The sequence below is a fragment of the Tachypleus tridentatus genome, chromosome 3 (genome assembly GCF_004210375.1).
Source record: "Tachypleus tridentatus isolate NWPU-2018 chromosome 3, ASM421037v1, whole genome shotgun sequence".
Lineage (NCBI taxonomy): Eukaryota > Metazoa > Arthropoda > Merostomata > Xiphosura > Limulidae > Tachypleus > Tachypleus tridentatus.
Window position 1 is genome coordinate 89,579,580 of NC_134827.1, and position 17,389 is coordinate 89,596,968.

At 32.2% G+C, this 17,389-nt stretch overlaps 1 protein-coding gene across 2 annotated transcripts; it reads left to right on the top strand.

Moving 5' to 3' along the window:
* Nucleotides 1-2,722: 2,722 nt before the first annotated feature.
* On the top strand, nucleotides 2,723-16,042 carry LOC143247439 (glycoprotein 3-alpha-L-fucosyltransferase A-like). Of its 2 annotated transcripts, none has more exons than XM_076495531.1 (3): nucleotides 2,723-2,859; nucleotides 4,479-5,522; nucleotides 12,712-16,042. In XM_076495531.1, exons 2-3 carry the CDS (start codon nucleotides 4,519-4,521, stop codon nucleotides 13,070-13,072), a joined length of 1,365 nt encoding a protein of 454 aa, XP_076351646.1. In that variant the 5' UTR covers nucleotides 2,723-2,859; nucleotides 4,479-4,518; the 3' UTR covers nucleotides 13,073-16,042. The 2 variants fall into 2 exon arrangements, with proteins under 2 accessions (XP_076351646.1, XP_076351645.1); XM_076495530.1 differs by lacking the exon at nucleotides 2,723-2,859 and adding an exon at nucleotides 3,637-3,762.
* The last annotated feature ends 1,347 nt before the right edge of the window (nucleotides 16,043-17,389 follow it).

Sequence of the window (17,389 nt, forward strand, 5' to 3'; positions counted from 1 at the left end):
AATGGCCTAATGTTTTTTCTAAAGAGAAAATTTATATCGCATCCTTTAAATATATTTTCTACAAAGTCGTACGTACACTGTCCATTATCCTCTTATAAACCTAAAGAAATGTAACAGATTAGTACATAATCGAAGTATCATTATATCTTAAGCAATATAATATTCTTTTTAATAAGGAGGGCTTTCTTTATTAAACTTATCAACAAACATTAAATAAAGAAACATTTCGCACAGTTGAGTAAACAACATAGTTTCGAAAAAAGTAAGTTCTTTTCATCTTTAGAAATTGTTTAGAATATTTTTATGTATTATCTTTTTAAAATATAAACAAAGTAAATTAGCATTTAATAGAGAAAATAAATCTCAATCCTCATCAAATAAATAAAGGTCGGTTACTCCTTACAAATTCATTTATCAATTGGTTATTGAACATATTATTCAAGTCTATCTGCGCTAGCCGTCTCTAATTTTCAAGCACCTACTCTAATCGAATAGTGAGATTTAACCGTCACTCTTTTTAACGGAAGTACGAGAGGCGATATTTTTTTCAGACAATAATTGGGCGCAAACCTCAATCCGCAATATGGCACGCCCTCTAGCCGAACATATAACAACAGTTTTGACAATTTATTTTTTATTTGCTGGGTTAGTTTATATTTTTCCAAAGTGTATGTTGCTATTAAACCCATTTGATATTTTAAAATTTTGTAAATCGAATAGTCGACAATAGGTTGCTATCTAATATTTTCAGTAGTCTTATGTTCTTTCGATTTCGAAACAAACCTTAAATCGGAAGAAATTAATTAGTCACAAATTAATTATTTTCACGTACAGCCCCAAAGGTTTTCAAATCTTGACTTCTTAAAAAAAATGAAAGCAAAATATAGCTAGCAAAATGTCAAAACAAGAGTAGGAAAGTTATTAAGATACTTTATTTTTAACTGACTTCGTAATTACACCAATATTTTAACACTATTCACAACAATGATACTATGCTGTAAGATGTATAATCTTCTATTTGTTTAAATATAAGTCTTGTTTAGAGAATCAGTTATAATGAAACTGTGATATTATTGTTATAACCCTTTACTAATTAAAAAAATGAACATATTTGTTTTCAGATTTTCTGATATTCACACATATTATTTGCAGTACAGGTTGCTTGTATATGGACGATCTCCGCGAAAACAGAACCCCAACTGTGAAGAATAATGAATCTTAGCTCTAGGTGTTCATTATGGTCAAAACTAGTATAGACGTGTCTATGTAAAAAGCCATTCATTAGAGAAGTATTTTATAATTCCTTAACCATATTTAGTGTGCTGAAAGGACGAGCACATTTGGTGGTTACGGGAATTCGAGCGACCCTCAGATTGTGAGCCGAACGCCCTAACTACCTAGTCATGCCGGGCTGAGAGAATATGTCAAATTTAATCCTTGCGTTCGTTCTCATTAACGTTACGAGCTGCAAAGAGTGGAGCTTAAAGGGTTATTTTTTGTAACCATAGATTCTACTTTGCGGAGGGTAACGTTTCTTTGACTCAACAGTATTTATCAATATTAGTAAAGAAATTCCCTTCTTTGAAAATACCCTAACAATAAAGCTGCTCATGGTGACATTAGACATCTAAAGACACTTGCGCCACGTTTCTTTTCACATTACGCGGATTAAGCTTTTTTAAACTTTAAACTATCATGAAATATGGAACAGCTCAACCCATACTCATATCTAAGTAATCATATGTCAGAGAGTATTAGAAACACGTTTTTACTGAACTGGCCTAAGGACACAAAACTGTTCGAGTCATATTGTTTTTTGATGTATCTAAATATCTGTAGTATTTGGGTATTTTTAATCATGGATGCTCCATTAATACTGTACTGGCAAGAATCGAAAGATATAAGAAACTTAAACCTAATGTTTTATAGCACACTGAAATACGAAACATGGAAGTGTATGGTCATATTTTAAAATATTTCTTAAGTCATAAGTTATATTTTTAACTTTTCTAAAATATGAGACCAATGATATTTTTTTTTCCATTCTTAGGCTATTTAAATTATATGTTTCTTCAAAAGAGATACAACTCAAAACTACAAAAAAAAATTCGAGAAATCATTTACTTCAAAGTGTATCTGTCATTTGAAACAGAAATTGTATGTCTCATTTCTTGTCGTTTCGTGAGGCTACTCCAGTCGCTCTTTCAACCATAAGGTAATTCTAAGGTTACGGACTTACAACACTAGAATCTGGGTTTCGGTTTCCCGCGATAATCCAATGTGGTTTTGCTCTCATAAAAACATAAGTATAGGACAATTTGAATAACATGATTGTTGAACGTTGCTATTAAAATGTGGTAGTTAGAGTCATATCCTCATAGAGAGCGCCCCCAAAACTGGTGTTACTTGAATCAAACTTTTCTTTAAGATAAGAATAAGCTTTTCCGGTCCTTAAATTGTCGGAGTTTTGTATGTGAGTGGGATGAGATTCTTTTACAGTAGGTAACATGGAAATAAATTCGAACAATAGAAGGAGAACACACAATCCACTGACAAAACAAATGGATAACCGAACTTTAAATAATTGTATCCTTTTCGTCAAAGTCCACACAGGCAAGCTCAATTACTTCATAACATCCTTTGACAGGACTAATTATATTTCTTATCTATATCAAACTGTGATTAAAATATAGCCCATTAAAACTACTTGTTCACACGCCAGCTAACTTTACGTTTTCTGATTAAACCTCTAACTTCTTTATAATTGTCTGTCACTACTGAACTGCCAATCATTCAGTCTGTACAGGTTCGGTAAGGATCTTGACGAGCTGAATGGTGTACTTGTCTGTTATAAAATTGGTAAGCCATTTTTTTATTTGGTAATTTTTGCTACCGTGATTTTCAATGTTATTGATCATTTTATGCCCAATACTGAAGTAAAAAATATTTGTGTAACTCACGAATACTGAGTTATTATAAAACTCCTGAACATTTTTATGAACGATTCTGTATCAAGGACTTTGCGATTCCTTCAGTCACAAAACAATTCAATTGTTAACGTACATTTGGCTTTTTCAAGAGAAAAAGTAACTCTTCTTCTGATATATACCAAGGTTTCGCTTTACCACAATTTTAGAAGTTTACTTAAAAATTAATTTTGCTTAAAATAATAAATATACACAATTAATGTACATTATTAAAAAGAAAAGAAGTACCATTTCTTCATTAAGAAAGTGATTCGAGAAAAAAATGTTATAAATTCCAATTCTTTTTTATTTTAGCGAGGGTCCATTTTATAAATTTTTCACTTTAGTGTGATGTTATTATTGAATTATTTCTTTAAAATGTTTGATACATGTAAGAAATAAGTTTTATAATTGTAATGACACTCTGTTAAGAACTTCTCTTATGATGTTGAAAACTATCATGCAAAGTTTGATCTAAATCGGATTTACATTGTGAGAAGAATTTTACGGACAAACGGATATGGTCTTTTATACATAGAGAGAGAACACGCAAGTATTTTGTAGAAAATATCCAAAACATATCACAACTGAAGCAACATTTTCAAGTTTCTTTCTACTTCGATTTCAAAATATTGGCCTACTTGGTTGAACTTTCGACTCTTTATCTTGCGTGATGATAAGAACAGAAGCACTGGTGTACGTGTTCATTTGTTATGTATCAATAACCTGCATCAAGAATTAGTCTAGCTAGTGTTATATGAAATATGGCTTAATTATCTTGAGCTTTCTGTTATGGGTAAGTAGAAAACTGCTCATATTCCGAACTAAATAAGACCCTTACCATTACCAACGACTTACTGTGAAATAGCTGTTTGTGAATAGGTACACATGCTTTCTAATTTGTAACCAGACTCAGCCTTACAATTATCAATGGTCGGGAGAAATTTTCTGACTCTTAGTAAATAGATGTATGGTGTATTTTCTACAAAAGCATCACTATTAATATTCGAATATCGGATAAATATATAGCGGTTAGTCTAAGTGAATTAGTCCTCTATCTAGAAAAGGCCTTTCTATGTTTATCTTTCATTTTCCTAGAAATGTTTCATTTTTAATTCTGTCAGATTACTTTTCCTGAACCTCTTGATAGTAATGCCTAATTTTTCGTATGTAATTGTGACTGTCGTTTGTTGCACTTAAATATGACAGCGCTCGTATCATTTGCTTAAGAAGCATGGTGGGTAACTTGGGTAATGTGTTAAACTACTTGTAGCAAACCAAAATAAACCATACTGGTTATATTTCCTGGTCCTTCTCATAGTATAATTTTACATTATTTCTTTGTGATTTTTATACATATGCTTAACAAGGTAAAACCAAGTATTGTCTTCATTTATTTTCAACAATAATCAGTGTAATAAACTTACCTGTTTTTGGAATGGATTCACTTTCAATTTTAACTCCTACTCTTGTAATGTCTTTCACTAAAATATATTTTTGCTTCTTGTACAGATGAAGAATAACATTGGACTGAAAGAAGCGAGATTTCAGGATGCCACGACTGCGATTACGAAGAATGCTTCTGACAATAGTAGGAATTGGTTGTATCACTCTAGCAGCCTTGAATCTGAGGATGAAAGAGGAAAAGGTAGACGATGTGATTCGAGAGCAACAGATGAACGATAAGGAGTTAAGAAAGACACCTCATTTAGAAAAGAATTTTTATCCTAGAGAACAAGAGTCAGCTGTTATGGAAAAGCTCTGGTTTATGAAGAATGGTGTAAAATGGCCTGTTGAAACCAACCATCCTGGAGCCACATATTCTCCCCCCAAAATATGGCCGCACGAAGAAGATGGTGACCGCATTGAAAACCAACTCATGTACATTCCAACCGACTACTCATCGTTGAAAAACAGTTTGAATCCTAAATTAAAGAAAATTCTTCTGTACTTTGGGAAGGCAGGTTGGAATGATCTACCATTAGGAAGGCAAATCTTCATAAAAGACAAATGCCCTGTTGATACGTGTGAAATCACAACAGCGCACCACGACAGTGCTACAGCAGATGCCATATTCTTTAAAGATCGTTTTGCATGGCCAAGACACAAAAGGCCACCAGAGCAAGTGTGGATATTATTTCTACTTGAGTGCCCACTACACACCCAAGGATTTACCAACATGGCTCACGTTATTAACTGGACAGCCACCTATAGGCACGACTCAGATATCGTTGCACCCTATGAAAAGTTCATTCTTTATGATAAAAACGTTAAGGCTCTAAAACATAAACAAGATTATGCAGCGAAAAAGACAAAAAAAGTAGCATGGTTTGTATCGAATTGCGCTGCTCGAAATGGCCGACTGCAGTATGCTCGAGAGCTCGCGAAGCATATTGAACTGGATATTTATGGCACTTGTGGTGCCAAGAGGTGTCCACGCACTTGTGCTAAGACGTGCTTTGACATGCTTGATAAAGAATATAAATTTTATTTGGCGTTCGAAAATTCCAACTGTAAGGATTATATTACAGAAAAATTCTTTGTCAATGGATTAAGGTAAGAGTTATTTCTTTTGTTCATGAAAATAATAACACATTGGCATTTTCCAACTAAATATACCTGAAAAAATTGGGAGAATCAATGCTTTAATAGTGATATCAGACTATTATAGTTTTAGTTTAAATAAATAGATTTGAATTACGTTGTTATTAAAAAGGATTGTGTAAAGATTTATTTGTATACAATTACACTGATGCTACATTGTTCAATGCCCTTTATCTGCTACAATACTTGAAATTAGTCTCTAGTCGCTCTAGGGTGTGTTTGCAGACCTACGACACTAAAAATCTGGTTTCGGTACCCGTGGTTGATTATGCACGGATAGACCATTGTGTAGCCTTACACTTAAATTATTTTTAAATCTATATGCTAAGCTAAATATGCAGTCAATATTCGTAAAAAAAAGTATAATAACAACAAATAATAAGCCATATATACTAAACCGTCTATTTGGGAAAGTAACATTAACGAATGATTAGAATAGATGTTATTCACTGGAACAACAAATATTAGTTATTAATTTCAAGTTTTTTCTTTGTTTCTAAGTTAGCCAAACATCATGAGGTATTCTTGTGTTTGTGGACTAAAATAGTGTAAATAATGTTTTATTCTTGATTTATTTGTTGTTGGTGAAGATCGTAGGCGTGTCAAAATATCTCCCTTATGCAATATAGAAACCATTGGATGAGCTTATGACTCGTCTGTAATTCTTTCAACTTAGTCTTTGTGACAGATGTTGACGTCTCACTGCAGCCCGTCTTTAATAGATCTTAAGACCTACACAGCAGTAGAATACTCTTATTGAACTTTTTGGTTGTAGTGATTCTACCATATATGTGAATACATCTGCTGTTTCCTCCTCGTTATTATGATTCGTACCTTTATTTTTCTCTCCATCTGCTTGAGTAGCAACAACAATGGTGTAGAGTTTATTCAAGACTAAGTTTATTCAGATGGGACACTGTATATTAGCTCCAATGACACAATATAGGGAATTTACCCAGACTTCCCAGTAGCGTTAGCACATTTACACTCACCACAGGCAGCTGAGCTGTAGGAGACATCTGAGTCATTCAATTCACTAATTAAATTGACTCCTTTTTTTTTTGCTGTGTAAAAAAAAAAAAATCATGCGTGTCTTGGATTAATTGTAAGCTTTATAATGTCAGAGCAAGGATAGAGAAAACGAGCAACTGGAAGTTGGGAATAATGTTTAGATCAGATCATAGTTCAAAGTGAGAAACTGACTGCAGCTAAAATTTAGTCTTAAATACTAAATGTTCAGATTAAAATGTAAAGGTTAAATACGTTATAGTTAGTCAGAGGTTTAGCTTAGTGCATAGATTAAGGTGAGTCTTGATATGAAGTTAAGACAACATACCAAACTATTCTCTCTCCCATCTTCGCACATATAACACGTGTCCAAAGAAAGACTCCTCAAACCCCTGGTTTCACTAGACTTTCTTACTAACAACTGGAAAACGTATGGTAATCTATTTGACCCGGAATCATCGCTAGACTAGTGGCTGGTTGTCATCTATACAGAATTCAGTGTCAGAAGGAAGGAATATGGGCTGAGATTGTTTGAGCCCTACACAACTGAGCTAAGTTAATCATTGTCTCTTCTCGGGGATTTTCTTGAATATCAAACTGCGCAACAGTTTCTTATTACATGTAAATCTTTCATTTTTATACCTGACTTAACACTTTATTTTGAAGTGAAACAATGTTAAGAAAATATTCTGTCAAAGTATGTGCATTGGCAAGTTAACAGCATATAATGCTCAAAAAACACGTTTCTATATTTGTGAGCATATCAACAGATGATCCATTGTGTAGCTTTGTGCTTAAATATAAAAAACAAAGCTTATTAGGAATATTTCCAATTTCTACGTCTAAGAAAATTCTTATCACAACCAAATGAAACACCAACACTGAAAAATTTTCTTTAATGAATGTAATAGACATACTGTATCGTTCTGATAATGATATTCAGATTATTCTTTAAAGTTAATATCATATTAATCATTTCTTAATCTCAAAAGCAAGTTTCTCCATGTTTTAATTGAAGATCAAGCCCGAACCTAATGATATGCTTTCAGAGTTCTCACTACTGAAACATATTTTTAGTAGTTTTTCATGAAACATTGGACGACATATTGCATCAGGAAATTCAACCAGTGGTTTGTAAAGTAAGAAGTTCTAATATTCACAGACTTTTTTACGATAAAATCTCTGGATTACATGTAAGGGCGTTTAACAGACACCTCTTGAAGTAATAGAGAATTTAATTAATAAACATAATTTGTAAAGAAAAATAATTTTAGATATGTAAATTATATATAAGTTATGAAAGGTACTCTCCTTCCATGCTAGATGATCGCTTGGCATCTCTATAAAAAAAAAGTAAAATAATTTGTCTTATATAGGAAGCTGCATTAATAAATATTAAAACAACTTACACTACTCGTAGCTTCAGTCTCTTCAACACGTAGAGGCTACAAAAAGTATTTAATGTCTAACTGCTGGCATTCTTTTCTCTCTAATTCATTTAGATCCTTGCTGTTGATTGACACTGGGCCAATATCCTACATAAATATAACTACGAGTTATCAACATAGATTTGTAACAGTACTTATTTGAGCTAGTTCAGAAATATGTTCAAAATCATACAAACATGACTTGAGTTATCTTTGGTTATCACCAGTAGAACTATGAGATAGAGTTATCCCATGAACTCATGATGACGAGAAACCCCCTTGAAGTAAAAATGTATTCTCAAAACGACTGGTATGGATATTAACAACTTTAATTAAAATAAAGTACAAGACAACGTTTCGACCTTCTTAGGTCATCTTCATGTTCATAATACATTTCTAATCGCATGAATATTGAATTCAAAGTGGTTGTAGATTGATGAACAACTGTTCAAATATGGACAAGCTACCCAGCGCATTGGTCAACTCTGAATTGACCTTTGTCATATGTTTCAGTAACCTGTTCTGTGTAGTGTTTTCTCTGAATATATAACATAGCTTCACTATTTTAAAATATGTTTCGAAACATTATATTTGCTATAATAATTAGATTATTAATTATTAATCTAATAATTAGATTAATGGTTATAAAACACCATTCATCATTGTAAAACATGTGTAAATGATTATTTTGTCAAGCAAACTAATAAAAGTGTAAGTTTTAATTATTGTATATTATTTAATAAACGTTTTTTTTCTGGACTGTTCACATATAAATGGTCAGGAAATCGAGAGAATTAATTTTTTTGGAAAACTAAATAACAATAGTAAGAAACTTTAATTAACTAATAGGATATGGAGTAAAGCAATTTTATTAAATATAGTCATATTAAAACATTTTGATCAAATGTGTACTGTTTCCACTTTATGGATGATAGGAGTGGAAATGTGGGTATCTGTCAGTGTGGATGAGTTTTTTGTATACAGTTGTGGTGACTTTTCCTCTCTTGTCTGTTGATGAGTAGTTCAATAAATGGTAAGCTGTTCTATCGCTCTGTTTCCATGGTGAAATAGATTCTTTTGTCTATAGAATTAAGATGTTCTAGGAAAGCTGGTAAGTTGTGTAATAACATGAGATAACGAAGATGTCGTTAACACAGCATCTGTAGAAAAATGGTTTTACATGCGTGGACGAAAGGGCTCTTTTTTCAAAGTCTTCCATGTAAATCTCTACTAAGAATGAAGAGAGTGGTGATCCCACATCTAGATTGTCCGTCTCTTTATAGAGTTTCTCAGTGTATTGGAAATAAGTTGCCTGTAGGCGTATAGTCGTCAGTTCTATGATAACCTCTACTTCCAAGTCAGTTTTACGTGGTAGAGAGTTGTCATTCAGCACTCGTTGTCTGGTGATATGAATGGTTCTGAATAGGTGAATATGTCTGTGAAGTTGAAACTGACAACAATATCCTGGTGTATAATTTTTAGTTTTCTGAATTATTATTCTATGAAGTGTTTTGAATCGTGAACCTCATGTTTGTGGTGGAGATAGGATAGGTACAAAGAAGCAGCTAGTTGATGCCAATGTGAGTTTGTAATAGTTATGATAGGTCTTAAATGTATACTCGGTTTATGTAATTTAAGTATTCTGTAAAACTCAGTAAGAAAGCTTTATTTGGTTCTTCAGTCTGTGGCTGGGTTTTCGTTGATCAAGTTTTAATTTCTGAGCTTATTTAATGTTCTATTGATGAGTATTTCAGCCTCTTCTGTAGGATCACTGGTGGCCTTCTTGTTCTTGATGTTATAATCTTTGACGTCTAAAATGGCTATATTGTTTCCTTAACCTGTTGGTCAAATATTGATTGTGTTATCCCGCTTTAGACGATTCAATATATTTCTCGTTAGTGATGTTAGGTTTTGGTGTTTTGGCATTTCTGTGGATGGAAGAAGTTTCATGTTGAAAATTTTCAGCCTCAAGGTTCGGGAGGATTTGCGCACTAGATTCTAAGGGTGTAGCTATGTCAACAATTAGAAGTGTGCTAGATTGTATATCAACGTTTAATTCTAGGTTAAGAATATTTTCTTCATTATTACTTAGTAATATCGAATTAAGTTGTGAACTATGTTGGTGGTTGTAAGATTATCTTTTTTTTTATTTAAACTTATTTCTTCATGATGTTTTCCTAGTTTGATGTATAGTATTTGAAGTAAAAGTTTAAGATGTTTAATAATTTTTACTCATGGTAAAAAAATTCTAGAAATTCAGAATATTGCATTCCAGGTGTCTTGATTACGTGGTGCTATTTCCGTGTGTTATATGTAATATTAAAACATGTCTGCTGGTGTTGGTCTTTTTTAACTTTATTGCTCTGTCAAAAGTTATTTCTTTGAACACCAGGCAGTTCTTGATAACTTTCGAATCTCTACAGTTTAGCATGAAAATTACGTGATTAGCTGTTTTGTTTTTTTTACATTGTTGAAAGAAGCTGACTCATAACAGCTCTTTAGGTATTTTGTAGGGTAATACAAAATAAAGTTTACATCCAGTATTGTCCAAATAAAGCATTTTTGTAGAGGCAAGTTTCAGCACATTCACATTTCTTCTTTAGTCCCACTTTTGCTCGTAAGAGAAACACATACAGTTTATTTTATAACGGTCATTCAAGTCCCTCAAGAACATAGGTCGTCAGTAAGAGGCTCAGTTTACAGTGCCCTTTCGACATATTAAAGTTTGCCAATTTATGAACTAACGAACTTTTTAGAACTCATCTTTTGGTATAATTTCTAGTTTAATATATCACTTTGGTTGATTTACGGGATCAAGATTTTTCATGTGAAGAAAAATAACTTTATTTTTTTTACCATTCTTAGCATCCCTTTTATGTTGTACGAGCCTCGTTTCTAAATTTTTAACCAATTCCCTTACATGAAATTTATCATAAGATTGACAACAGAGTATTTTCTTCTTATGTTCATATGTAGATGATGACATTTGCTAGCTACTATTTCTATAAAATTCCTTCATTACTTTATAATGGGGATTTGTGAAAAACCCATAGATTATTGCAGGTGTTTGAAGACTATAAATAATATGATTCTTTCATCAAAAATCCTATGATGAAATATTCTGAAGGCTCTTAGAAACAGGAAAGACGTAACAGATGTTTTCTGGTAGCACGAGAAAAAGTTAATGTAGTTTAAAGAGTTTGTTGGTTTTATACAGATTCAGAAGACAAGCCCTGTTATTTCTTTAAATATAATAATGTTTAAAAGTGAGAGTGAATTATTCTATTTCTATTCCACTATAAAGTTGACAATAATTAATGTGAAGCTTGTTTACCTTCGGGTAAAAAAAAAAAGGCTTAACATATTTTCTATTATTTTGCAAAATAAAAATGTATCATAAATATACCAGACCAGGGGTTTTTTAAAATTAAGATCTACTGTAGGAAGTAATTCACTTTCAATATATTCCATGAAGAGCTATTTGAAATTGTAAATAAATTATTTCCCATAGCCTTTACATATTTCTGTCTACAGTATTGTTTCAAGCACGCAAATAGATTATCATCAAACATATTTCCACAAAAGAGATGAAACTGTGACCCAGCACACGAAGAGGACAGTGATAATAATATTTTAAGGAAGTTTAATATTTAATCAGTTGGTACATTTTAAAACAAAAGGAATCAACGTCAACACTAACACACGACACGATTCGTAAGAAATAAAAGCAACCTAACAATTGTAAATGGATGCTGTTGACTAACTGCTTTCTGTCGATGAGTTCGAAATTGAGAAAGCTGTTTATATAGCAAGAAAATTTTGAAACAAACTTATATTACCTTTAAAAGCAAAATACAAAAATGGCAGAGATGAGATAACATCGGGAAAGTGTGACAAAATTGTACAGCAAAGTATCGCCAGCATGTTCTACATTTGTGTATTTATAGAGTGAATTAGTGCCGTATTATAGTGACAGGTTATTGCACCAGTATATTTATGTTTTTACAGTGCCATGTTCTATAGTTACGTTCAGAGCCATATTCTATACTTACGTCTGTACACTGGATCACCAGCTTACTGTACATTTGTACTGAACCAGAGCCATGTTATATAGTTCTTATTTTACATTGGATAATCAGCCTGTTGTAAGCTCATAGGTTTTTTAAAGGATATCAGAGAAATTTTACATGTTAAAACTTTGCATATCTTCATTAAACAGCTTTAAACTGTGTTATAGTCGTGTGTTTTTTATTATCATTAATAAGGACTCCATTCATTTATTACTTTAATATAGTTTTAAAATAAGTCACGAAGATTTTGTAGTACAAAGTAGTTTTAAAGTAAGTCACTGTTTTTTGTATTGTATCATTATGCATATTTATCAATCCCACTATTCGTTGGTAAAAGAGTAGCCCAAGAGTTGGCGGTGGGTGGTGATGACTAGCTGCCTTCCCTCTAGTCTTACACTGCTAAATTAGGGACGGCTAGCACAGATAGCCCTCGAGTACCTTTGTGCGAAATTCCAAAACAAAACAAAACAAATCCATTTATAACATTTTATAGCTTATATTCAGTGTAATCTACTATTTTAAAATCGCCCTAACTGTAATATGTATATAATTCCTGATTATTAGTGGAAGGAGCAAAAATGGGTATACATTTATTTTTGTTAACATCAATAACTTTCATTAATGCATTTATTTCAGCCGTAACGTTGTACCAATTGTGATGGGAGCTCGGCCTGAGGATTACCGTAGGAATGCTCCATATCACTCATACATTCACGTGGAGGACTTCGAATCTCCAAAACATCTTGCTGAATACCTACATCGCCTTGAGAAGAATAGTACTCTATACAATGAATACTTTCAGTGGAAAGGAACTGGAGAATTCGTGAACACATACTTCTGGTGCCGTCTATGTGCCCTTCTGCACGCCCCACCACAGAAAAAAGTTTATAGTGACATTCACACGTGGTGGGCGGGGCCTGGAACATGCACAACAAACACCTGGCGAAATTTAAATGAAAACTTAAAGAATACAAATACTGAAAGGGGACGAAATTAGTGTTTACATATTTTGTTACTTTTCTGGTCTTTCACTTGATATCGGCACTTAGTAATATGCAGATACCATTAAGGGCATAAACGAACTGATCGACCTTTTATCTTCACACTTGATCGTGAACTAAAATAGTTTGTTTAACATTCCAACATATATCTTATATTTATTCATATATGTGTATGTCAAAGAGACACTGGAGTATTAGAAATTCAAGCACTGAACCTAGGCCTATCACGCTTTATTTTCATTTAATATAAGGACAAAACTTGTATTAAAACGTCTATAAAGCGTATTGTTTAAATTATAAAATTTCTTCAAGAAAAGAGTGAAATACTTGAAGCGTATAAATCCAGATGTTGAAGAACATGGATAATAATAATATATATATATATATATATCATGGAGGTTAAAGTTTAGAAGAAGCAGAACACATGGATGACGTGTTATATCCTGTCTATTTTATTTTCTCTCAGAAGTCCTTGATTATTCCTTTAACAAATACTTCAAATATCAACTACTTATAATGAGAACCTCTCTTACTATCATAAAGAAGTTTGTCTTATCCCATGCGAGTGGATATTTTAAAATAACCATTATTTATTGTGATATTGTATAATTTGTTCTTTATAACAGGAATCACAAAATGTCAAAAGATTGTTATAATTTAAAGGGCTGACGTTTAATATTATGTTAGTATGAAGTTTATATAATATTTCATACGACTTCAGCAACGTACAGAAAACTTTAAAAAGGGTACTTTTAAAGTATCATAAGCATTCCTTTGGGAACTATGGGATGCAAGTGGTAAACATTAGGTAATACCACGATAAGAAGCAAACAAATATTGTTTTATTCAGGTTCAATTGGTTGTATAAACGCTCCTAAAATCTGAACCCAAACAGCGAATTACTGTTTCTTATCACTTAATACCATATCGCAGTTGTTAGTATTATTTGTTTTCATTGTAATTGCAATTTTTATGACTAACAAAAAGGATACTTTTGAGGCATAATGGTAGGGATATGAGCCCACACCCCTGCACATGTTGAAATTAAGTTAATTCGTTAATGTTTTACTGGCCTTTCTCTTTTTTTGAGAAGGCAAACTTTATTTTCAAAGGTTCATTCGTTGGAAACACAGGGACCTGTTTGTGGAAGAAAGAACAACATTTGACTACATATTAACGTCACAAGTAATGTATATTACATATTTACTGTTGTGATATGAGAACGTGTCTGTTTTTTTTAATGCAATCTTAATTTCATGGCTTGCTGTTTTATTGTTGTTATTTGCTCTGATAAGATATATAAAGACTAGCAACTTCCAAGTTTAGTAGCTATATGTTTTGATTTGTTTTCCTAAAACGATAAATCTTGGCGTTATTTACTTAATTGTTTTTAGAAAAATTTTGTTAAACACAAAACTACACTTTGTCCACTGCGGGAATCGAAACCCAATTTTAAATTAAAATTTGTTAGGCTTAACGCTGAGTCACCTGCGAAAATTTCAGAAATTCCAGACACTCATTAATGTCTTAAATTATAGCCTAAATTCAACATGTCTTTGATTTAAATTGAAGCAAAGTCTCATTCATTATACATGCATATATACAAATACTTGCCCTTCTGTTTTAGGAATAGAAGTTAGTTGTTGAGTTATATAAATGTATTTTAAAAGGACAAGCTAAAATGAAAGCGTTTATAATAATTTAAATCATAGAAATATTTCCTGTTATATTTGTTATTTTTATTCCAGTAGTAGGAAAAAATGTCAAACACCGTACAAATTTATGAAACATGAACTGTCACGTGTTGAATAAATTTAAACAATTTTGTATATTGTAGGAGTAAAATCATCTTGTCTAGCCGGAAAAACCAAGAACAAAATCTAGGGTTAAGGCAGGGAAATTGATAACAAAGTAAACTGATGACATCACTCAACTATTTTCTGTTTCATTCGAAGACGTTAAGATTTCTCGATATTGAAAACATTTTCAACTTTCATGACGTTTCGTTACATTTCTTTGCCAATCTGTGACTTCTAACTAAGATATTCTTTGAGGTGCGATAATACCAGAGAAACTGCTCTTTAAGTATTTGCCACGTCAAAAAATCATATTATCTAACCTCTTCTATGCTCTTTTAGATTAATTAAAATAAACAACCAACAACCTCTCATGAAGTAGCAAAAACCATAATGTTATATATTGAATTATTTTATCAGTTTCACTTGTAAATACAAGTATAACTTAAATTTTTCAAAATATAACAAATTTGTCATCAGTGTAGATTTTTGAATAACATTTTCTATCTAAAACTATATCGTTTGTATGTTATACAAATGAAGGCAAGCCTTGTAGAGTCATTGAGAATCACACGGTGATAACGCTATATCACAAATGGTATTTTGTGTAATGCAAATGAAAATAAATAGTATATGATAATTATACTATATCACTCTTGTACTATAACTGAAAGTGAGTAGAAAATTTCACTTAGAGTGAAATATTATAAAGGAATATTACACATGGTATTTTTATGTAACAGAAATGAAGGTGAGAAGTAAAGTACATAGTACTGTATGTACAACAACTGAAGATTAATAATATAACTTCATTTAGATAGTGGAACCTTCATATTGCACACTATGTTCCTCAAACTCTCCAATAAAATAAATATCTAAATTTGACATTTCACTTCAATAAATTTTGATGTCAATATAGATTATAATTCTTCACTTCAGTTTGGGTTTTCAGCTAAAAATGATTAGTTCTTGCAGAATAGTTTAACCTGTGTTGGTGATAAAGCAACATTCAATATACAAATTATTTCAAGTGGTTTTGTATGAAAAATAAAACATAATGGTTATGATTTTGTTCTAGATTAATATCTAGATATTAATGACGTTTAATATTATGTTAGTATGAAGTTTATATAATATTTCATACGACTTCAGCAACATACAGAGAACTTTAACACTAGGCCTCACTTTTCGTAGGAGTGTTAAAAAAGGGCAATTTTAAAGTATCATGAGCATTCTTTTGGGAACTATGGGATGTAAGTGATAAACTTTAGGTAATAAGAAGCAAATAAATATTGTTTTATTCAGGTTCAATTGGTTGTGTAAACACTCCTAAAATGTGTACCCAAACAGTGAATTATTGTTTGTTATCACGTAATACCATATCGCAGTTGTATAATTGTTTGTTTTCATTGTAAAGGCTTGCAAGTTCCTGTTTTTCATTCGTTTTAAAGCTGAATCATTTTTCTACATTGTAACTCGCAATAAGTGAAATGTGTAGTCAGGTGTATCTTTCAGTAGCTTTTTGCAATTTTTATGACTAACAAAAAGGATACTTTTGAGGCATAATGGTAGGGATATGAGCCCACTCCCCTGCACATGTCACTGTGCTACTTATACGTATGTTGTTTAATGAATATCAAGCATGTCACTGTGCTGCTTATACGTATGTTGTTTAATGAATATCAAGCATGTCACTGTGCTACTTATACGTATGTTGTTTAATGAATATCAAGCATGTCACTGTGCTACTTATACGTATGTTGTTTAATGAATATCGTTTAGATTCGTTTTGAAATTAATTGAGTTATTTAATGTTTCACTGACCTGAGGTGGACTCCCATTAAACTTATAACCAATAGATTTAAACTTATTAATTGCCGTGAGCTTAGAAATAATTAAAAGTTTGGTTTAATGAGAAAATAAATGCCTATGATAACACGCTGCGAAGAATAAATAATTTTCAACTGCCCAAACCACATGATTACAGATGCTTAAGTTCTGGTGCCAGCAACCTGATACTATTTAAATCCTGGTACTCATCTTTGTGTTTTAGGCTAGAAAAACCTTACAGGATAAAGTTTAGAAGGAGCAGAGCACATAACTAATGTGTTACATCCTGTTTACTTTTACTTTCACAAGGCCCGGCATGGCCACGTGGTTAAGGCGTTCGTCTCGTAATCGGCGGGTCGCGAGTTCGAATCCCCGTCGCACCAAACATGCTCGCCCTTTCAACCGTAGGGGCATTAAAATGTGACGGTGAAGACCACTATTCGTTGGTAAAAGAGTAGCCCAAGAATTGACGATGGGTGATGAAGACTAGCTGCCTTCCCTCTTGTCTTACACTGCTAAATTAGGGACAGCTAGCGCAGATAGCCCTCGTGTAGCTTTGCGCGAAATTAAAAACAAACAAAAGATCAGCAACAAGTCTGACATTTTCATCGAACCCATGTTCAAATTTGTATGATTTTATTTATTTATGGTTTAAAAATTTATGTTCAAGAAGGGTTTTCTTATCGC

Excerpts from the sequence above, each read along its gene's own strand:
- LOC143247439 (XM_076495531.1), top strand. The coding sequence starts at position 4,519 with ATGCCACGACTGCGATTACGAAGAATGCTTCTGACAATAGTAGGAATT. Across the intron at positions 5,523-12,711 it reads TTCTTTGTCAATGGATTAAG|CCGTAACGTTGTACCAATTG; the intron begins GTAAGAGTTATT and ends CATTTATTTCAG.